Source organism: Monodelphis domestica, chromosome 6 (genome assembly GCF_027887165.1).
Source record: "Monodelphis domestica isolate mMonDom1 chromosome 6, mMonDom1.pri, whole genome shotgun sequence".
Taxonomy (NCBI): Eukaryota; Metazoa; Chordata; class Mammalia; order Didelphimorphia; family Didelphidae; genus Monodelphis; species Monodelphis domestica.
In genome coordinates, this window is record NC_077232.1 from 25,621,374 (window position 1) to 25,641,651 (window position 20,278).

Sequence of the window (20,278 nt, forward strand, 5' to 3'; positions counted from 1 at the left end):
TAATAGAGAAGTAGATAGATGGATGATAGAAAGATATATAGATAGGACTGAACTCCTTTTATGATTTTTGACGAGTTGCTTAATGTCTCAGAGATAGAATTTCCTCATTTATAAAAGAAGATAAGACTAGATGGCTCCTTCTAAACCTATATCCATGTTCATGTTCCCATAACTTTTCTGCAGTTGACTCTCAAACCTGGTCCCTAATGCCTCCTCTGAAGTCCACTCCATACAAATGTCCATCAGATACTTCCTGCTTGTTTTCCTACTGGCACTTCAAATAAAAAATGCACGAAATGGAACTTCATGTCTAAACAAGTAGGCCTTTGTTTCCTTCATAATTTTTTTTCTATTATAAGATACATATATCTTCTTTTACAACACAATGTGTACTGCATGATAGTATATGTACAAACTCCAAGGGGAGGGATGGCAGTGATAGAAACAACATGAAGCATGTAATGTCAGATCATTTAAAATGATTAGACATGTGATCAAGAAAAATATAAAAGAAGAAATAGGAAAAAGAGTAGAATGATTAGAAGATGATGAATGATTACATTGTGAACTGATAATGTGATAGAAAACATTATTTGTAAGTATTAAGACATTTACTTTCTTTACATCCAACATATACATTTGGACAAAAAAGAAAAAGATAAATTTATAACAAATAACCACAAATTTATGAATAAATAAATGTAATAAACACATAAATTTTTTAAATGTATAAAAATCAAGGAGAAAATTCCTATACTGGCAACATCTACAAGGGTACACCTCTTTCTTCAGCTTTAATCTATCATATTTTTGTAAAAGATGTAGCTAGGAAACATTGTCATTAATTCGCTGAAATTAAGGTGGGTCATTGTGTTGATTGGGTTTTTTACATCTTTCAAAGATCTTTATATTCATGACATTGTTCTTATTTTATCCATTGTTCTTCTAAATGTCTTCATGATCTATTATGTTAGTCTTTTTCTGTTTCTCTCTCAGTCCACAAACATTTACAGAGGCTCTGACAATGGACTAGGGAAGCAAAAAACTGGTCAAAGCCAGGCCTTGACTTCAAGCAGTTCATATTGTAATGAAGGATACCCCATGAAAACAAATGGACACAAACAGAATTCTTATTGGATAAAAGGGAAAAATTGAGTCAAGGTACTAGCACTAATCAGGACCAGGAAAGGCTTCTGAGACAGACAGACAGAGAGGCAGAGACAGAAAAAAGTGAGACAGAGAACGAAAGATACAGAGACATAGAAATAGAGAGTACAAAAAAAAGAAGCCTTAAATTTTTGGTGTTCCAAGTATCTTATTGCCAAAGTATCAGAGCCTTACTCCAAACCCCCCCTCCCCATAGTTCCCATTACATTGTGAGCTCCTTGAAGAAAGGAACTAGTATCTCCAGTGCTTGTTAAAATGCCTAGAAGAGTATAAGTACTTAATGTTTATTGACTATCAATTGCTAAAGAACAGCTAATGTTCAAATCTTTTGATCTATCTAATATATATTACATAATCAATTGTTTGTCTTCTAAAACTTTCTATCCACATTTATCTAATGTTCTATTATCTTTTACTTTCATTTACCTTTCTGCCTATTTACATATGCCTATCTACAATTGATCATATATCATTCATGTATCCACCATTTATATTCTTTCTTTCTCTGTATCTCTGTATCTATCTGTGTACCTATGTATAAATTTATCTATGTACCTACATATGTATCTCTCTCTCTATGTATGCATGTATGTATCAAATCAGCTAACATTTATTTATGATTTATTTATGGTCAGATCAGTAGGAAAAGTTAGAAGTCCAGAAGTGCTTGGCCTGTGTAAGTTCAAATGTGAAAAATTCATGGACTCTCTTTAATGATACAAAGCAAGTTTGCTATAGCCAAAACTAGTGGACTAGCCCCATGGGAGGGTCTAGCACTTATGGGCAGATTTGGGAAAAAATTTATTGGGGATGTTAGCAACCGCAGACTCATGTAAATGGGTCAGGGATTTACCAGCTAGAAGAACAAGTTGTCTTGCACTCAGACACCCTTACATGCTTGGGACATGGTCTATGGGAAAAGTGTCGCTGCCAAAAAAACAACAGGAGAAAACACTTAGAAAGGTAGGATATGGGACCTTTCTTCTTAGGGCTCAGAGTACACCTGTGATGTCTTCCTGGCAAGAAGGGGATAGTCATGTCAATAGCACTATCTAAATTCCCTAATCATACCAAACTTGATTTCTTTCCCATCCTGCCAACCACATTATATACAGTAAATTTTCAAAAGTGGTGAAAGCCTAGAGGGAGTAAAAAGATCAGTTGATTTAAAAAATGCAATAATAGGAATTATTGAGGGAATAAATAGTACTTTAACTGGAAAAGACATAATTGATTATGGTGCAGAATTCCATTAAATATTTGAAGGGCTGACATATAAAAGACTGCCTTTGATTTGATAGTCTTGCTTCTGGAAGCAGGTTAGACTAATGGACTTTATTTGGAGGGTGATCTAGGAATACCCACATGTATACCCCAAAAGACCATTTGAAGGTAAATACTTGTGTATTTTGTATAAATGGAGATTTTGAGCCTTTGATTTCATTCCCCAGAAGACCTTAGTATTTCCAAAAATTCCCTATAATCTCTTCTGTGACTCCATGTTGGTGGGATCACATTATTTTTGTTTAACTGGTGGTAACTCTGCCAATGTCCTCATTACTTGGGATGATAAAGCAAGTATGATGGTAAACTAAGCATTGGGATTTTAAATGAGCTAATCAACCATGAGCACATGGTTTTATACTTTTTCTCCTCTTGATTCCTTGATTTCTAATGATGCTTAATCAACATAATAAAATATATTTTATTATTAAAGATTATAATTTAATTTTTATACTTTTTTCTTTTTATTTCCAGTCCCTAGTGCAGTGCATGATGAAAATTAAATGGTGAAAAAGTGCTTTTGGTTTGATTATTAGTTTAGAAGCTTAACTTGTTCAGGCATCAGCACTTGTGGTGTTCCATTCACAAGCATTTCCTAATCACTCCCCTATAGTTTTAGATGTTTTTCACTCCCTCATTTTCTATCTATTCACCTTATATATAATTTGTATTTATGTATCACAATATATATTTTGAGCCTTTATTGGAAATGGAGCATATAGTTTCTTTTTATTTTTGTTTCCCAGAATATGATAAATTAATTGAAACACTCAGTTCTTCATAAATTTACTTGAATTATTTAAGATCTTGTCAAATATTCTTTTGAAGCTGTTTGGAATATTCAAGGGAAACATTTTAAGACATTTGTAACTGAGATATTTGCCATACAATTAATGTCATACATGAAGTTATTTATGACTCTCGTAGAAGGCAGAAAAAGTACACTGACTCTCCAATTCACAAATCTGCTGTTTCAGTCAAAGCCTGGCACTAGGAGAGCCCAGGGGTAATTGGGTAGGGAATTTTGCTCCTTTGCTGACCAAAGTCAAATCAACTAATAGCACCAACCATCCCATAGAGGGAAGCCTCTTATTTCCCTTTAGGCTAAGTTCTCCAAGTTTCTCAACTTTGATGCAATTTCTATAAGTATCTATTGGACTAAAGAAGCTTTACCCTTTACGTGTTCACTGGGTATCAGAGCATAGGCCAGAGGGAATACAGCACAACTATTTATTGTAACAGAAGATGGGAAAATGATCTTTTCTTCAAGAAATTTCTTCCCATTTCTTGGGCCAAAGGTAAGAATCTCATTAAGTATCCCTTCTGGCTCTTTGCTAAGGAAATATAATGGGATGGCAACACGAAGAACATCATGAAGTCTTATTTGTTTAAAGAAAACGTGATTTTTTTTAAACTTGATTTGAGGACAGATGGGCTGGGGTTGGGATTTCTTTAGAATCATGAATATATTTTGAGCTTCTACAGCACAGAGCACCAAGTTTTCTGTGATTTGTAATCCAAGAGGAGTTAATTTAGGCACTGAGTGACTTAATTTCTTAGGTTCACTTAGCTATTCTGCAACAAAAAAGGGACATGAACTTTGTTCAGTTGAGACCCACAGATAGATTGCTCACCATTACACCATAGTGTAGTTTTGGTTGATATTACGATAGGTACATTTAGAGGCTATAGTACTTAGCATGGTCCTTAGAACATGATGAAGTCTTAATAAATGACTGTTGAAATGACTGGATATTCCAAGCACAAAAGATGGAATACAAAATCAGTAAGTGAATTCCTACCTAAGGAGGCCAGAGTTAGAAAGAAGAAAATAAAAGACAAATTCCATTCTGAAGGCAAAAACTAGCAAGTCAATTTAAGGTTAATGGCCTTTGTGATACATGTCTCCACCTTAAGATGTGAAGAATTTGTTTCTAGGCTCATTATGTCCATTATCTTTCATGGCCAGCTGATTGTTCCAGAAGGAATAAGTAAAATTAAACCCAGGATACAAATGCTTCATTTGCAGAAACCACCCCCCAAACTTCAGAATGCTCAGTTTTGAAGACACTAAGAGGTCTTCAGATTTTGATTAATAAAGATGGAAACACAGGGGCATCTAGAATACTCAGTGGATAGAGAGCCAGGCTGGAGACAAGAGGTCCTGGGCTTAAATATGGTTTCAGAAACTTCCTAGCTATGTGATCCTGAGCAAGTCTCTTAACCCCAACTGCCTTCACTTTACCACTCTTTTGTCTCGAAACCAACACATAGTATTGGTTTTAAGAAAGAATGTAAGTTTTTAAAAAAATGAATAAATACAAATTTGGAGAATTTGGTGCATTGTAAAATTTAGAACATTTACCATATTTCCCTAATAATAATACCTAGCATTTATTTTTTGTTTGTTTTTCTTTAAACCCTTACCTTCTGTCTTGGAGTTAATAATGTGTATTGGCTCCAAGGCAGAAGAGAGGTAAGGGCTAGGCAATGGAGGTCAAGTGACTTGCCTAGGGTCACACAGCTGGGAAGTGTCTGAGTCCAGATTTGAAGCTAGGACGTCCCATCTCTAAGCCTGACTCTCAAACCACTGAGCCACCCACAGGCCCCTGATAGCTAGCATTTATAACATGCTTTAAATGGCCATCTTTGTTTTAATGCTTAAGAAAATGGGAATAGTAAATGAGATAGAATTATTAACTAAAAACTTTCTGCTAGCTAAGGTTTGGTATAAAGAACAATGAATTTGGAATCATAGGATACATAGGTTCAAACCAAGCTCTGAAACCTATATGGCCTTGGAAGATTCACTTAACTTCCCTGTGCCTCAATTTCCTCATGTTTAAAATGAAGGATTCAAGCTAGATGGCTTTAAAAGTAGTGGTAAGCTGACAATCTCTGATCATGGAATATTATCAACACTTCCATATTTGTTGGGGTAAAGACAAAGAGTGAGGAGATACAACATTTAACATTGTCCTATGATTGATTTCCCTTTTGATTCTCATTCTATACATCTTCTTTATCCCTAATCCACTATAATTGTCCTTTAGTCTATTTAACCAGTTCCTCTATCAAGATCCATTTGCCACAATCTCATGAGTAGTCATCTTCATAATAATAATTATTATTATAATACCTAGCATTTATGAGATGATCTAAAGTTTATAGATCATTTTGAATATTTGATAAATAAAAAATCTAGGGGAGCTAGTTATTATTATTACCTTCATTATACTTCTCAGCAAACTAAAACTTAGTGACTTTATCACAGTCACAGCTAAAAATTGTCTGAGATGAGCTTTGGATTCAGGGCTTCCTGTCTCCAAATCAAACATTCCATCCAACAGTACAACTACAATCTTCTCAAATATCTCAGTCCCCAACACTCTTCCAATGATTAATTTGCTATTATACAAATCAGTTTGGATGGAATAATGATTTACTGATTAAATGACATTAGGAGTTAGGTGAGGGGTTACTCATGGGTGAGATCACTTTTGATATCTGGTAAGGGGTTGGGGATTATTATATAATAAATGAAGGCATGGCGCACTGAGATTATTTGATCTGGAAAGACACAAGACATCAAGTACTCTGTACATCTCAGAGTTGTTTGACCATGTATAAGAATTATTTCTTCCTGTATTCATATAATTTCCATTCCATATGCAGATATTGTCATATTCTCTGCTTTCACTCACATTGGTGAGTGTCCATGACTCTTGTAAGGTAAGTCATATTTAAGTATTACCATTTTGTGCAGAAATAGGAAAAATTCACAAATATTTTTAATCATGAATATTTCAAGGAAAAACAAATCTATCTGTATTAGGCAATGACTTAGCTATGGAGTTAGGGCTACCAATATTTTTTACTTGTTCCCCTTTCGATAATATAACATGATTATTAAACAGAGAAATTACTAATGTGGGAATAGTACTACTGAGACAGAGTATAAAGATCAAAACCAGATTGTCAACTTTTAGACTTTGCCTTTTATATGAAAGTGAAACACACTGCGGCAGCTAAGTGGTTCAGTGGATAGAGACGCAGGCCTAGAGACAGGAGTTCATGGGTTCCAACTTGGCTTTGGATACTTACTACCTGTGTGACCCTGGACTAGTCACTTAACTCCAACTGTCTATGCCTTAATCTTCTTCTGATTTGAAATGATACTTAGCATCAATTCTAAGACAGAATGTGTTTTTAAAGAATATAATACTGGAAGGACCTTCAGGAATTGATGCAGAGTGAAAGGAGCAGAAACAGGAGCACATTATACACAGAGACTGATACACTGTGGTACAATCAAATATAATGGACTTCTCCATTAGTGGCAATGCAATGATCCTGAAGAACTCAGAGGGATTTACAAGAAATAACAGTATCTACATCCAGAGAAAGAGCTGTGGGAGCAGAAACACCGAAGAAAAAACAACTGGTCAATTACATGGGTCAAGGGGATATGATTGGAGATGTAGACTCTAAATGATCATCTTAATGCAAACACCAACAACATCAAAATAGATTCTTATCAGGGATACATGTAATATCAGTGAAATTGTGCATAGGCTAAGTGAAGGGTAGGTGGAGGGGAGGGAGGGAAAAACTATGATTCTTATAACAAAAGAATAATATTCTAAATTGGTGAAATAAAATGAAAATTTAAAAAAAATTAAAATTAAGCAAATTTAAAAAGAATATAATACACTGTCAATTCTCAAAAGAAAAATAATAACTCCTGGCTCTGTGATTCTTACCAAAAAAGGAAAAAAATAAAATGAAGGAAAACAACTGAAAATGGATTTTAGAGAGTCTTAGAAAAAGAGTTTATTTGACTTGGTAGTCCAATTGCAAAAATTACTATTGCATGTTATTCTCTAATCAGCACTTTACAAACTACTTCCAGGATTTCATTTGGACAGTATTTGCATTATATATGTGTGTGTGTGTGTATTAACACATATATACACTTTTAAAAATGGAATTATTTCAAATTTGTTATATTGAAATAATCTCTAAAAATATTAGAAATTATAGACACTTCATTTCCGATAATTTTAATATTAAATAACTTAAGGCTGAATCTAAGGAACAAAAGATGATTTATTCTTCTCATGCCAAGTACTGAGTCCCTTTAGTTATTTTTCCCTCATTTATATTGTGGTCTTCACACATATCTTACTTCTCTAAATATAATCTAAGCACCTGGGGTAATGATAAAGTTTTTCAATAATTCACAAACATTGAAGTAGATTCATTGATATAGAAGGAAAACTCGAGGTATACTACTATGGATTCTTCATTTTACAGATAAGAAAGTTGGTTCTGAGAGGTGACTTAAATGTTCACTCGAGTGTGCTAAAAGTCCCACTAAATGTATTGACTAGGATTCTGCCTCAAATATTTGTAACTTGAAATTGTAAGTACCTACTAAATCATTAATTTAATTAAGTCCATTCATTTATATATCTAATTTAGAATATTTTTCCATGGTTACATGATTGATGTTCTTTCACTCCCCTCTTCCCAAACCCCTCCCATAGACTCCCAAACTATTTCACTGGGTTTTTTATGTGTCATTTATCAAGATATATTTCCATATTATTAATATTTGCAATAGAGCAATCATTTAGCATCTACATGCCCAGTCTTATCCCCATTGAATGATTTGATCAAGCAGTTGTTTTCCTTCTTTGTTTCTACTCCCATAGATCTTCCTCTGGATGTGGATAGCATCTTTCTCATAAGTCCCTCAGAATTGTCCTAAATCATTGCATTGTTGCTAGTAGAAAAGTCCATTACATTTGATTGTGCTACAGTGTATCTGTCTGTATGTACAATGTTCTCCTGGTTCTGCTCCTTTCATTCTGCATCAATTCCTGAAGGTTGTTCCAGTTCACATGGAAACCCTCCAGTTTATTATTACTTTGAGCACAACAGTATTCCATCACCATCAGATACCACATTTTGTTCAGCCATTCCCCAATTGAATGCACCAGCAATGCATCATTCTTCCCTTCCCCCTCCCATGTGCCTCTTTATGTAGTATAATTTATCCTATTTTTCTTCTTCCTTAAGTTTCTTTTGGTTCCATCATCTATATCAACCCCCATTTTTTACATATTATCTTACACCACATGGAACCCCAACCTCTACCTATAAATATTTCTTCTAAATACTATGATAGTAAAAACAGTTTTTGAGAATTAAAAATAACATTTTTCCATATGGGAATATAAACTATCTGACCTTACTCAAGCCCTTAAAAAACTATTTTCCCCCTCTTTCTTGTTTACCTTTTCCAGGTTTCTCTTGAGTTTTGTATATGAACAACAAATTTTCCATTTAGTTTTGGTCTTAGAAGTCTTCTATTTTGTTAAATGCCTATATTATACCATGGAAGTATATAGTCAGTTTTGATGGGTAGGAGTTACTTGGTTGTACACCCAATTCTCTTATCTTTCTGAATATCATATCCCAAGCCTTGTGGTCCTTTAGCACGGAAGCTGCCAGCTCCTGTGTAATCTTGAGTGGGGCTCCCTGATACCTGAATTATTTCTTTCTGGCTTCTTGCAATATTTTCTCATTGGCTTGGAAGCTCTTGAATTTGGAAATTACATTTCTTGCTTTTAGTTTTAGAGGATTTAATATAGAGGGTGATCCATGGATTCTTTCAATGTCTATTTTTTCCTTCGTATTCAAGAATATCAAGGAAAATTTATTGGATAATTTCTTGTAAAATTTTGTTAAAACTCCTGTTTTTTTCTTCTAGGTTTCCAAGTATACTAATGATTCTCACATGATCTCTCCTAAACCTAGATCTGGTTTCCAGGTCCAACATTTTCTCAATGTGATATTCCATGGTTCCTATTGTAAACCTTAAAATTTCTTAGACTTATAAATGTTGGAAATTTCACCATTGGGAAATTTCATACTTGGAAAATTTATTACTGATAGTCTATTGGAATGTGAACCCCATTGGCATGGGAGGTTCCTTCTCCTCCCTACTTAAGATTACTTTAGGACAGAAACCTTTTGCTGAACAATGGAAAGGGCTTTGACCTATGCTTAAGCATAGAACAGGAATTTCTTTGAGTCATGATTGATTTTAGAATTAATACAATAGAGATACTTGGAATGACAGAACCAGGTCTTGGAAATTACAATCTCCACCCTACTCAGTCCTAACAGGATTTAGGAAGGGCTGCAGCATAGATCAAAATTTAATTATTCCAATCTCTACCCTACTCAGGGTAACAGGATTTAGGAAGGGCTGTAGCAAAGGATCAAGATTTAATTATTTGAGAATATGACCTTCAACAGACATGTGCAAAGCCACAGACCTCTGGGTGATCCTGGGTTAAGGTAGAGCCACCATTGGCACAGGGAAGACATGGACAGTGATTGGTAGATGTGAGAACTGAGGGGAGGGAACTTGGATGGTTTCCTTAAAGAGAGAGGGGTCTGAGGACTGGGGGTGGTGGTTTGGAGAGGTTTTGGCTCTGAGAGGTTGTGCTTGCTCTGAAGGAAGCTGCTCTGAAGGAAGCTGAAGGTGGAGGCCCCTGAGACTGTTTCTCCATTTTGGTCACGTGAGTAATAGGGACTGATCGCCTTTCTTTGCCCCAGCTATCTAAGGGCTTGGGCCTTTTGGCCCAGCCTAAACAGAAGGGGTATTTAAGCCCTATTCCCTTCTCTCCCCTTTCTCTCTCCCTCTCTCTCTCTCTATCTCTAATACCTTTCTTCATCCTGTTTGTAATTAAACTCCATAAAAGATTGACTGCTGACTTGAGTTTTCATTTAGCAATTACATAGCTGAATTCCTTGGCGACCTTAAATTAATATATATCAGTCTTTTAAAGTGATTTCCTTGTCACACTTCTATTTTGTCATTTTGACTTTTCTTTATTAATTCTTGCTGTCTTTAAGAGCATTAGCTTCTACATGCCCTATTCTAGTCTTTATAGACTGGTTTTCAGCTAAGATATTTTGGTTTTCTGTTTCATTTTGATCTAATCTGCCTTTCATGGATTCCAGTAGGTAAATTGTGCTCTTGAAATTGCTCATTGTTTCATATGATTTCTGTGCCTCCTTTTCAAGTGGGAGATTCTGTCTTTAAACTGTTATTTTCCTATTGAATTACTTGCATTTCTTTCTCCCACTTTTTTCCCATTGCTTCTCCATCTTTCTTACTTGGTTCTTGAACTCCAAATTGAGTTCCTTGAGAGCTTATGACCAATTTCCATTTTGGGGGGCAGAAGTTTGGATGTGTTTGCTTATTTATCAATCTCTTCTGTCACCTCTGTAGTCTTCTGGTTTTTATCATAGAAGTTATCCAGGGTCAGAGGCTTTTTCTTAATTTTTTTAGTAGTTGTAGATTATAGTTCTTGGGTATTGGTGGCCATTGCTGTGTTAGTATTTTCTTCCCTTCCTAAACAGAAGTTTGAGTAAGGAGGGTAGTCAGGTCTCTATGTATCAAGCAACAGAGTGGCTTTTGCTTTGAGGATATTTTTTGAGTCTCCATATTGTCTGCTGTGGGCAACCCCTCTCTGAGTTATCTCCACTCCCATGCTCAGTACTTTTTAGCCTTGGGTTTCAAGTCTAACCTCCAAGGATTTGTACTATCTTCAGTTATAAGACTGTGGTTCTCTCAGCCAGCTCCCTAATATTTAGAGATTGGCTCATTCCACACTGTATGTCTGTACTGGTAGGTGTTATGGGGGAGGGGAGATCAGATCATGCTTTGGGAGGTGAAATTTTACCACCTTATAGTATGGAAATGCACAAATCCTGCCTACCTTCAAGGATATGCCCCTTGGCAGTGCCCCTTTATTTATCTGATTTTGATTTTTGTGCCTTTTGAGATTTTTTTTTATTTGTTGTAGGAAGATTCATGAAGTTCCTTCTACATTGCAGCCATCTTAGCCAGGAAATCCCCACTAAATAATTATTAAAATGGTATTTATAGATTTATAAAATCTTTCTTTCTCATTGGGGACAATTATCTTTAGAAATGGTAGGGTAAAGTAGGAATGAATCAAGAACTAAAGACAAGCAAAAATCAATATATAATTATCTTAATTTTAACAATATTTAAAGATTCAATTTTATAGTATTATTTTATTAAATACCAGGTAAAATTATTTTTATAATATGCCACAACACAAAGATTGGTGCCTTTGTCTAGAATAGAGCTTAAGGTTAAAAAAAAACAAAACATGGTCTGAGGCAGACTGACAAGTCTATGGTTAGAGTACTGGTGCCAATAAATTAATGTAACTTATATGGTTGTCCTTTAACAGGAGGAAATATCAGACTATAGAGTATAAAAGTCAGGATGTGAAAGGTGAGATACATATCAACAGTGTGTGAGAATGTACTTAAGATTCCCTGATGTGATGGTAATCTCAGATGATTGGCAGCAATTATATTCCTTATATCCCTCAATTGGTATGACATACCTCTGCTTTATGTATTTACTTTTCTACTTAAAATATTGTTAGTGGGTTTTAATTTTTAAAAGGCTTCTTAATTTTGAAAAAATGTCCCTAACTTTTACCCAGAAAGTCGCTCTTTATATGGAAAGATGTGGGAGAGGGAAGAGAAGAGAAGAGAAGAGAAGAGAAGAGAAGAGAAGAGAAGAGAAGAGAAGAGAAGAGAAGAGAAGAGAAGAGAAGAGAAGAGAAGAGAGAGAGAGAGAGAGAGAGAGAGAGAGAGACAGAGACAGAGACAGAGACAGAGACAGAGACAGAGACAGAGACAAAGACAGAGAGACAGAGAGAGAGTAATTTTGGTGATATGGTCTAATTTCTGTGATTCTAAGAAGGACTTCTGGTATATCGTTCTCCCTTTTTCATTCCATGGCAGGTACTCTACAGAGTTGTCAATTAGTAAGTGGTCAAACCATACATTTTTCTTCCTTTAGAACTAAGAGGGAATCACACTATAGCTTTACTTGAAGAACAAATTAAATGTGCACATATAGAGGTTTAAATTTGTTTAAAACTTGGAAGCAGCCAGAGAGCTATACATGAAATCAAGAAGATCCGAGGTTAAATCTAGCCTCTGACATTGATTACTTATTCAGCCCTATGAAATTCACTTTTCTTCTCTCAACCTCATTTGCTTTATCTGTAAAATGCTGATAAGAATATTATCTCCTTCTCAGTATTTTTGTGAGGATAAAGTGAAGTAACATGTAAAATAATGTATAAACCTAAAATCTCCATGTAAATATTTGTCATCAGTAGGTCATTGAGCAAATAACAGATTCTCAATCAATATCTCTCTAGTCCATCAACCTTAAAGTTAAGTAAGGGTACTTTTGACATGTATTTACCCCTTATCACATTCTCTGCTATTTCCAGTCCAATAAGATCAGTTCCTACTTAGTATACTTATTTGTGGTTATGCAGCAGTGACTAAATTGTATTCACCTGCCTACAATCCTACAAATGTAACATAGTGGCTCATAGCCTGGGCTTCTTTTATACCTTGAAAACCCTGAGTTCAAATCAAACACTTCAGATACTTCTTATCTGTGATCCACGCAAGCCTATTCACTACCACACTCTGCACTTTCCTTGATTGTAACTATGAGTAAACTCTGTAGCCCTTCAGTCCTGCCACTTAGATCTTCTTAAGATTACATAAAATATATATCTAGAAAACTGCAATACCTTACAGTGCTATATGAGGCCAAATGTGTTTATTTGATTAATATTTAACCACTTACAATGTAGGGAAACTTATAAGCAAGAAGTTAGGCCGGCCTAAGTCCCTGTGAAGTCTCAGGTGTTAATAAACTGTGAATCCGCAAAAATCACTTATGATCTCCTGCCTCTGTTTCCATGACTATAAAATGGAATATTAATAGCATGTGACTTCGACGGTTGTTGTGGGTGGGGGGAGAATGTGATAACAATTTAAAGTTCTTGATGATTAATGAAAGTTTATTTTCTTTTTCTCTCTCTAAATTACAAGAAAAGAAACTGAGACACTTAAAAGGGAATTGACATGATGGAATTCCCAGGACTGACAGAGCGCTAATATCAGTGTTACACAACGTGAATTTGAAATCCAGTTTACCTACTTGACCAGACTTGGACCGGTAACTTTCCTTTCTGGGCTTTTTTTTTTTCACTCATAAAATTACTGGTTTGAATCATGTGACCTCTAAATTACTAACTCATTCATAATTCATAATCTTATGACTCACACTTACATTTTGTCATCTTGAAATAAAGGAAAAAGCTTTCTAGCCCCAAATCTCCTCACACTTCTTTCCCCCAAATTTGACATTATCAGTTGCTAGTTTTTCATGCCTTCCACCAGAATTTGTTTGAACTGCAAAGGGTTTAAATTAATAATAACATAATTTTCAAAGCAATTTAAACACATTTTAATTCTTATGAAAATCTTATTAGACAAGAGATATTTGTATGTACCTATGTGTGGGTTTGATTATTTTCCCTTTATCTCATCTCCTCTCCTTTCATCTTGTCCCCTCTCTTCTGTTCCCCTCCCCTCCTCTCTCTTTTCCTTTCCTTACCTTCACCCATTTCCTATAAAATAGTATTAGCATTGCCATAGTCCTATAAGAAATTTGACGTAATTCAAGGATTATCAAAGGAAATATTGATTGTAAATTGGACGTTTTTCTTGAGGAAATAATAATAAGGTTCTCTCAATTTAAGTGAAAGCACCGGAAGAGTTAGATAAATCTCTTTTCCTTGGTTTTGATTTAGAAAGAAGAGGGAGAAAATTGGAATATTTGATGTAGGCAACAATCATGAAAAATGAAAGTCATTGTAGTGGTAGGAATAGCTAAGGGGAGTAAAGAAGAAGTGCCAGAATTTGATTCTTCCCTCTAACATTTACTATGTTTGGACCTTTAATATGCCATGTAATTTTCTTTTATGAAATGTCCTTTCCTCACTAATGAAATGGTAATAATAAAAGCTGAAAAGGCTTTTTCCGCAATATTGTGAGGATCAAATTAAATTTTGTGTAATTTTTCTATGGAATCACTAGTTATGCATTCAGTATTCTAATGTTTGTGTCCATTATTTTTTAAGAATGACTTTGATATAGCCATAGATGGTTCACTTATTATATTTTTAAATGGATGAATGGGACCAGTAACCTATTCAATGACAGGACATAAATCGGATTCATCAGATTACTCTTATTGGTTCTGACAAGATATCACTTAATAGGGATATATATAATGCCTTATAATTTCTTTATACCATCCAACAGTGCCATATAAGATAAAGGAGCCACAGAGAGCAAATAAAATACATGAAAATGATATGGTTGACAAATACAAATCTGGTCCTGATGACTTTTGGCAAGCAGATTTGCCTCCCTGAATTTTAAATCCTTTCTTTTTCAAAAAGAATGGTTGGATTGGATGTCCTGTAATATTTTTACTAGAACTTAACATATGAGGCTTAATAGGAGTCAATAATCTAACATGACACGAAACACTTTAATGTGACTTTAAATTGATTCCTATGTTCAGACCAAGAAAGGTGATGGTTATAAATGAGCTCATCCCTTGTTGGATCACATGTGGATTATTGTGTTAAGTACTGGGTAACATTTTTAAAAGGGCACGATTATCTTTATCATATTCAGATAAGGTAGAAAATAAAGGCAAATTTTGAAGACTTACCAAGGAAATTAGAAAACACAAATGGAATATGAGAATCATTATACATTATTTATATGACTCTAAGTCCCATGAAATGGAGACTTTAATCTTTTACTTCCCAGGATAGAATTAGTACCAATTTCTGTATTTTATTGAGAAGCAAAGATAGGCCTCATACCAGGAGAAGAAAACACAAATATTCTAAACACTTTGGATTCCTCTAAAGAATAATAGAATTGCAACTTTTTTTCTGTTTATTATGTGTTTTCAGTTGGAGACTGGATAACTGCTAAGGGAGTTGATAAAGGTAGTTTGTGTGTATTTTTTTTTCAGATAAGAGTGGGTCAATACATGCTACGAGTTCCAGTCAAACTATGAGATTCTATGAAAGAAAGTACTGAATAAGAAAAATGGGTCCTTGAAGTTCATGATGTTTGTGGCAAATTATTATGTAGGTTTTGAGATTATATTAATTTCTCCTCAAGATGTTAACTTTAAAAAGTGAAGGAGGCATATTTGGAGTCTGAATAACATGCACAAATAAATAAAATAGTATAACAAAACAAAATTACCAAATGGATCTGCGATCTCAAAATTCTCTCAAATGACACTGATCCAATTTATGCTTGCTCAGCTATGTCCTGTGATTTTACATGATACTATACATATGTCACTACACAGAGGACAGTGCAGCTTTCTTACACACAACCTTTCATGGCCAAGAAATGTGTTATATGTATTAAAGAATATGGGAGTATTGTCTACTTATTGTCTACTTTGAAAACAGGAATAATAGAATTTTTACTAAAAAGAGATCAAGTGGTTAGTTTCTTTTATGGTGAACTTTCAAATTCTGCTCTGATTATCCTTTTCTTTATTTGTATATTAACTAGTGCTTATGTATCGCCTTCCCAATTGAGTCTTAGAAGATGAGAAACAATGTGACTGAATTCATTCTTCTTGGACTGACTCAAGACCCAGAAAAACAGAAAATTGTATTTTTCATTTTCTTGGTATTCTACACTGCCACTGTATTGGGAAACCTACTCATTGTTGTGACAATCAAGACCAGTTCAACACTTGGGTCCCCGATGTACTTCTTCCTATCTTACTTATCGATTGCAGATTCTTGCTTCTCTACCACCACAGCTCCCAAACTGATTTTGGACAACCTCTCTCATAAGAACACTATTTCCTTTGATGAGTGTATGACCCAAATATTTGCTTTTCATTTCTTTGGCTGCATGGAAATACTGGTCCTTGTTTTGATGGCCTACAACCGTTATGTGGCCATCTGTAAGCCTTTGCACTATTCAGTCATCATGAACCGAAGGGTGTGTGGAATCCTCATTCTGCTGGCCTGGGTAGGGTCATTTCTGCATTCAATTGCCCAGATAATCCTCATCTTTAATGTGCCTTTCTGTGGTCCAAATGTGATTGACAACTTTTTCTGTGATGTACAACCTTTATTGAGGCTGGGTTGTATGGACACACATGTCCTAAACCTCTTGGTAGTTTCTAATAGTGGGGTTATATGCTCAGTTGGTTTTGTTTTGCTAATGATATCCTATACAATTATACTATACTCCCTTAAAAATCATAGCGCAGAGGGGAAATGGAAAGCCCTCTCCACCTGCAGCTCCCACATCATTGTTGTCATCATATTCTTTGGCCCCTGCATATTTATCTACACCCGGCCCCAAACTTCTTTCCCACTGGATAAGTTGGTGTCTGTATTTTATACCATTATAACACCTTTTCTCAATCCCTTGATCTACACTCTAAGGAATGCAGAAGTAAAAAATTCCATGAAGAAGTTGTGGAATAAAAATGTGCCTTCACATCACAAATAATATGCTGAAGAATATTTTTTTCTATTTTTCAAGGATGGTTGAGCTAACCAAAAAGAATTAAAATTCAAATATAGCAATAATAAAGACAATAGAACAGGAGCTGTTCACCTGAGGTGCATGGACTTTTGAAAATATTGTGATAACTGTATTTCAGTCTAATGTTCTTTGTTGTTTGATAGATTTCATTTTCTGTATTTGAAAATTTTATTCCTATTTAGCATAAAAACATATAATGTCATTTTCTTTTATTTAGCCATTATTTCAAATAGCAGATAAATGAGGTTCTTAGTTTCTATAATAAAGTGAACAAAAGATAAAATTTATGAAAGAAAGAGACCTTTGTGGCTTGATGGAAAGAGTTCTAGAGCTCAAGTTAGGGGGACTAAAGGTAAACCTAATCTCTACTCTTAATTTCTTATGAGACCTTGAGAAAAATCCCTTGAATTTTCTGGATGTTTTTATTCTTAACAATCAAATCAGAGATTTAGTCTATAAAACCTCTGGGGCTTCTTAGATCTCTAAATCTGTGGTCTTTTAAATACAGGATAGAGAAAAATGTGGTTTGAGGAAGAGACAGGAAAAGAATCAGTCTGAAAAGTTAGTTCTAAGAAGTAGAATCACCATTGTCAACTTAAGTACTTAAAAATTTCTCTTCTAATTCAGAATGGATAAGTGACTTAAATATAAATAAGTAAACTATAAATAAATTAAGAGAACATAGAATAGCATACCTGTAAGATCTTTAGGAAAGGAAATAATTTAAGAGCCATCAAGAGATAGAAAATATTACAAAATATAAAATAAATAATTTTGATTACGTTAAATTTAAAAGGGGTTGTACAAACATAACTAATGCAAACAAAATTAGTAGGTAAGCAACAAATTGTGAAAAAAATCTTTGTAATAAAAATCTCTGACAAAGGTCTATTTTCTCAAATTTATAAGGAAATAATCAATTGGACAAAAAATCAAGCCATTTCCCAATTGAATTATGGGTTAGGGACATAAATAGGCAGTTTTCATATAAAGAAATAAAAATTCTACGTCCTAATTATCTCATAATTAGAGAAATGCAAATCAAAACAACTCTGAGATACTAACTCACACCTAGCAGATTGGTAATAAATGTTCAACTGGACGTGGCAAAATTGGGACATTAATGCCCGCTGAGTTCTAAATGAATGTAACTGTTCTCGAAGGCAATTTGGAACTATACCTAAAGGGATTTAAAAGTCTGTCTGCCCTTTGATCCAGCCATACCACTGCTGAGTTTGTACCCCAAATAGATAATAAGGAAAAATACTTCTATAAGAATTCATAGCTGCACTCATTGTTCTGTCAAAATTTTGGAAAATGAGAGTATGTCCATCAATTTGGGAATGGCTGAACAAATTGTGTCTGATTGTGATTGAATAGTATTATGCTAAAAGGAATAGTGAACTGGAGGAATTCCATGTGAAGTTGAAGAACCTCCATGAACTGATGCAGAGTGAAAGGAGCAGAACCAGGAGAACATTGTACACAGAGACTGATACACTGTGGCACAATCAAATGTAATTGACTTCTCTACTAGCAAGAATGCAATGTTGCAGGACAAATATCAGGGACTGATGAGAAAGAACACTGTCCACATACAAAGAACCAACTGTGGGAATAGAAGTGCAGAAGAAAAAACATTTGCTTGATCAAATAGGAAGTTGACTTTGAATGATAACTCTATTACAAATATTAAAAATATGGAAATAGCTTTTGAACAATGATACATGTAAAACCCAGTACTGGCTCCATAAAGGGGAAGGAGGAAGGGAGGAAAAGAACATGAATCATGTAACCATGCAAAAGTATTCTAAATTAAGTAAATAAAGAAATAATTTTTTAAAAAAAACTTAAAAAATTTTTGTCCTTACTTGACTACTAAAATTCACTTATCCAGTACACATTGTATTTTTTCCCATATGTATGTGTCGATCTTTGCTCAAGTCTGATTGACAAAACATTGTAGAAGACTTGTGGTTAGTTACATTAATTTCTTGCAAAATTCTTTCATGCAAGGATTTTCTGTCTCATCTTTACAGTAATACATTTCCATAAATAGATTGTTGTTTAATTCTTTCTGTCATATCTTATTATTCAAATACCACTTGTGTTTCATTGGCAAAGACACTGAAGTCACTTGCTATTTCCTTTCTATCTCATTTTACAGATGAGGAATTCACAAGATAAAGTAAATAGTATCATGTGACTTACCCAGGGTGGCCCAGCTAGTAAGCATTTAAGGTCACTTTTTGAACTTGGGGAAGTGAGCCTTCTTGACTCTCTATCCACTGTGCCATGTGGATGCCATAAATTTATCTTTCACTAAACCAAAAAATTTTGTAGATAAATTTATTTACTGTATAATTATTAAATGATTAAATCAAAATTGTTATCATAGTGTTGATGAATTTCTCAACATTGAGTCATGAAAATATGCCATATTTTACCTGTGAAATCACAGCAAGTTACTTAATCTCTCTTGCCTTGAGTTTTGAAATGATCTTCTTATATATTTTGCTACTTAAATACTTCTATATTCCAATTCATTTTAACATATTTCATAAGTGATTTACTTTAAGGAAATACAAATGCATGTATGAATTATGTACTCCCACATACACATGGATACAAGAAAAAATTTATTCTGATATATAATTTGATTTCTAATATTGTTCTATAATATTACATTTAATATCAATGGCTCTATAACATTTCATTTTATGCTCAAGCTTTTTCCTCATTCTTTTGTCCTCAGAGACTAAGGAATGTACCTTGCATTCCTTTCCTCAAAGTATTTATTTATCACTCACTGCCTGGCACTGTGAATTTTAATAGAAATATTAAAGTAAATATTAGTTATCCTGGCACCTGCATCCTATTAGAGATTGACATCCCATATTGAAGAGATGGAATGGGGCTGGGGTGTACTAGAGGAATAATAAGGATAAAGTTTTATCAGTTATTTAGAATCCTAATTCTTTCAAGAGAAGTTGAAAGGTACCAAAAAGTGTCTGGCCTATTGAGATGCACGTCTATGGTTTAGGAAAGGAGATGGCTCTTTAATGTTCTAAATTACACTTTTTCTTCCATCTAGTGATCCAGTCAATACCTTCTTATCTTTTTACCTCAACATACCACCCTTTACACACCCGAAGAACAATTTCATGCCTTATCATTATTTGAGTTCCGTTGCAAAATCAAAAGATAACAGAACAGTCTTTCTGAATAGTAAAAGAGGCCTACTTGAAAGATAACTTGGTGCTATAAAGATATGAGG

At 34.3% G+C, this 20,278-nt stretch overlaps 1 protein-coding gene across 1 annotated transcript; it reads left to right on the forward strand.

The window, feature by feature from the left end:
• The first annotated feature begins 16,041 nt into the window (after positions 1–16,041).
• On the forward strand, positions 16,042–16,965 carry LOC100019278 (olfactory receptor 4C11-like). The gene has a single exon (XM_016422850.2). It carries the CDS (start codon positions 16,042–16,044, stop codon positions 16,963–16,965), a length of 924 nt encoding a protein of 307 aa, XP_016278336.2.
• The last annotated feature ends 3,313 nt before the right edge of the window (positions 16,966–20,278 follow it).